At 33.0% G+C, this 995-nt stretch overlaps 1 protein-coding gene across 1 annotated transcript in view; it reads left to right on the forward strand.

Annotated features, from left to right (window-relative positions):
• The first annotated feature begins 162 nt into the window (after nt 1-162).
• The window catches only part of LOC119421540 (galectin-1-like), a 14,933-nt gene continuing 14,100 nt past the window's right edge, over nt 163-995 (forward strand). The window contains exons 1-2 of the mRNA XM_037688886.1: nt 163-190; nt 378-457. Coding sequence (XP_037544814.1) covers nt 182-190; nt 378-457 — 89 coding nt within the window. The 5' untranslated portion in view covers nt 163-181. The remainder of the gene's footprint in view (nt 191-377; nt 458-995) is intronic.

The following is a 995-nucleotide window of genomic DNA, read 5'->3' on the forward strand; positions in this document are numbered from 1 at the left end:
AGTGATGTTGAGTCATATTGTCAGTGTTAAAAGTCATGTCATGTGATAATCTTGTGTCATAGAATAAAAATGTGAACATTGACTGTCACACCACCTACTTTTTGTCTCCCAGGAAGTAAAGCAGTCTGTGTGTAACAGTAAATTTTCCTGCCTCTTCCACAGCTGTTGAGTAGCATCCAGTATGAGCATGGTAAGTTCAAATCTGTGCGTGCTTTTGTGTTATGTTGTATTTTTATATCCTAGATGATTTGCACCTTGTGACCTTTCATTTGCAAAAATCAAAAAGTTTGCAAATAATATATTTGAGTGAGCACCAATGACTAACATCATTTTAACAATATTGTTTAAAACCCTAAACATCACAATTCTTTTTTCAGACACTTGAAATGAAGAATGTGAGCCTGAGAACAGGTGACAAGCTGAAAGTAAAGGGGGAAATTCTGCATGATGCTGAGAAGTAAGTTAATAATTTTTTTATATTTTATTGTAAACCTTTGCAAGCCTTTCAAAGAATTATGTGCTCTTTGGGCTACAAGGTATCAGCTGATGCACAAATGAAGTGTTAAACTGCTCATTAAATATCAACAAATCAGAGTTCAAAAGCAGGAACTGGAAGTAGTAACTGCTCCCAGTCTTTATTGCTATATATATATATATATATATATATACACACAAACCGGATTCCAAAAAAGTTGGGACACTATAAAAATTGTGAATAAAAACTGAATGCAATGATGTGGAGATGGCAAATGTCAATATTTTATTCGTAATATAACATAGATGACAGATCAAAAGTTTAATCTGAGTAAATGTAACATTTTAAAGGAAAAATATGTTGATTCAAAAATTCACAGTGTCAACAAATCCCAAAAAAGTTAGGACAAGAAGCAATAAGTGGCTGGAAAAAGGAAATTGAGCATATAACGAACAGCTGGAAGACCAATTAACACTAATTAGGTCAATTGACAACATGATTGGGTATAAAAAGAGCTTCT

This window comes from Nematolebias whitei, chromosome 15 (genome assembly GCF_014905685.2).
Source record: "Nematolebias whitei isolate Nwh7 chromosome 15, NemWhi1, whole genome shotgun sequence".
Classification (NCBI taxonomy): domain Eukaryota; kingdom Metazoa; phylum Chordata; class Actinopteri; order Cyprinodontiformes; family Rivulidae; genus Nematolebias; species Nematolebias whitei.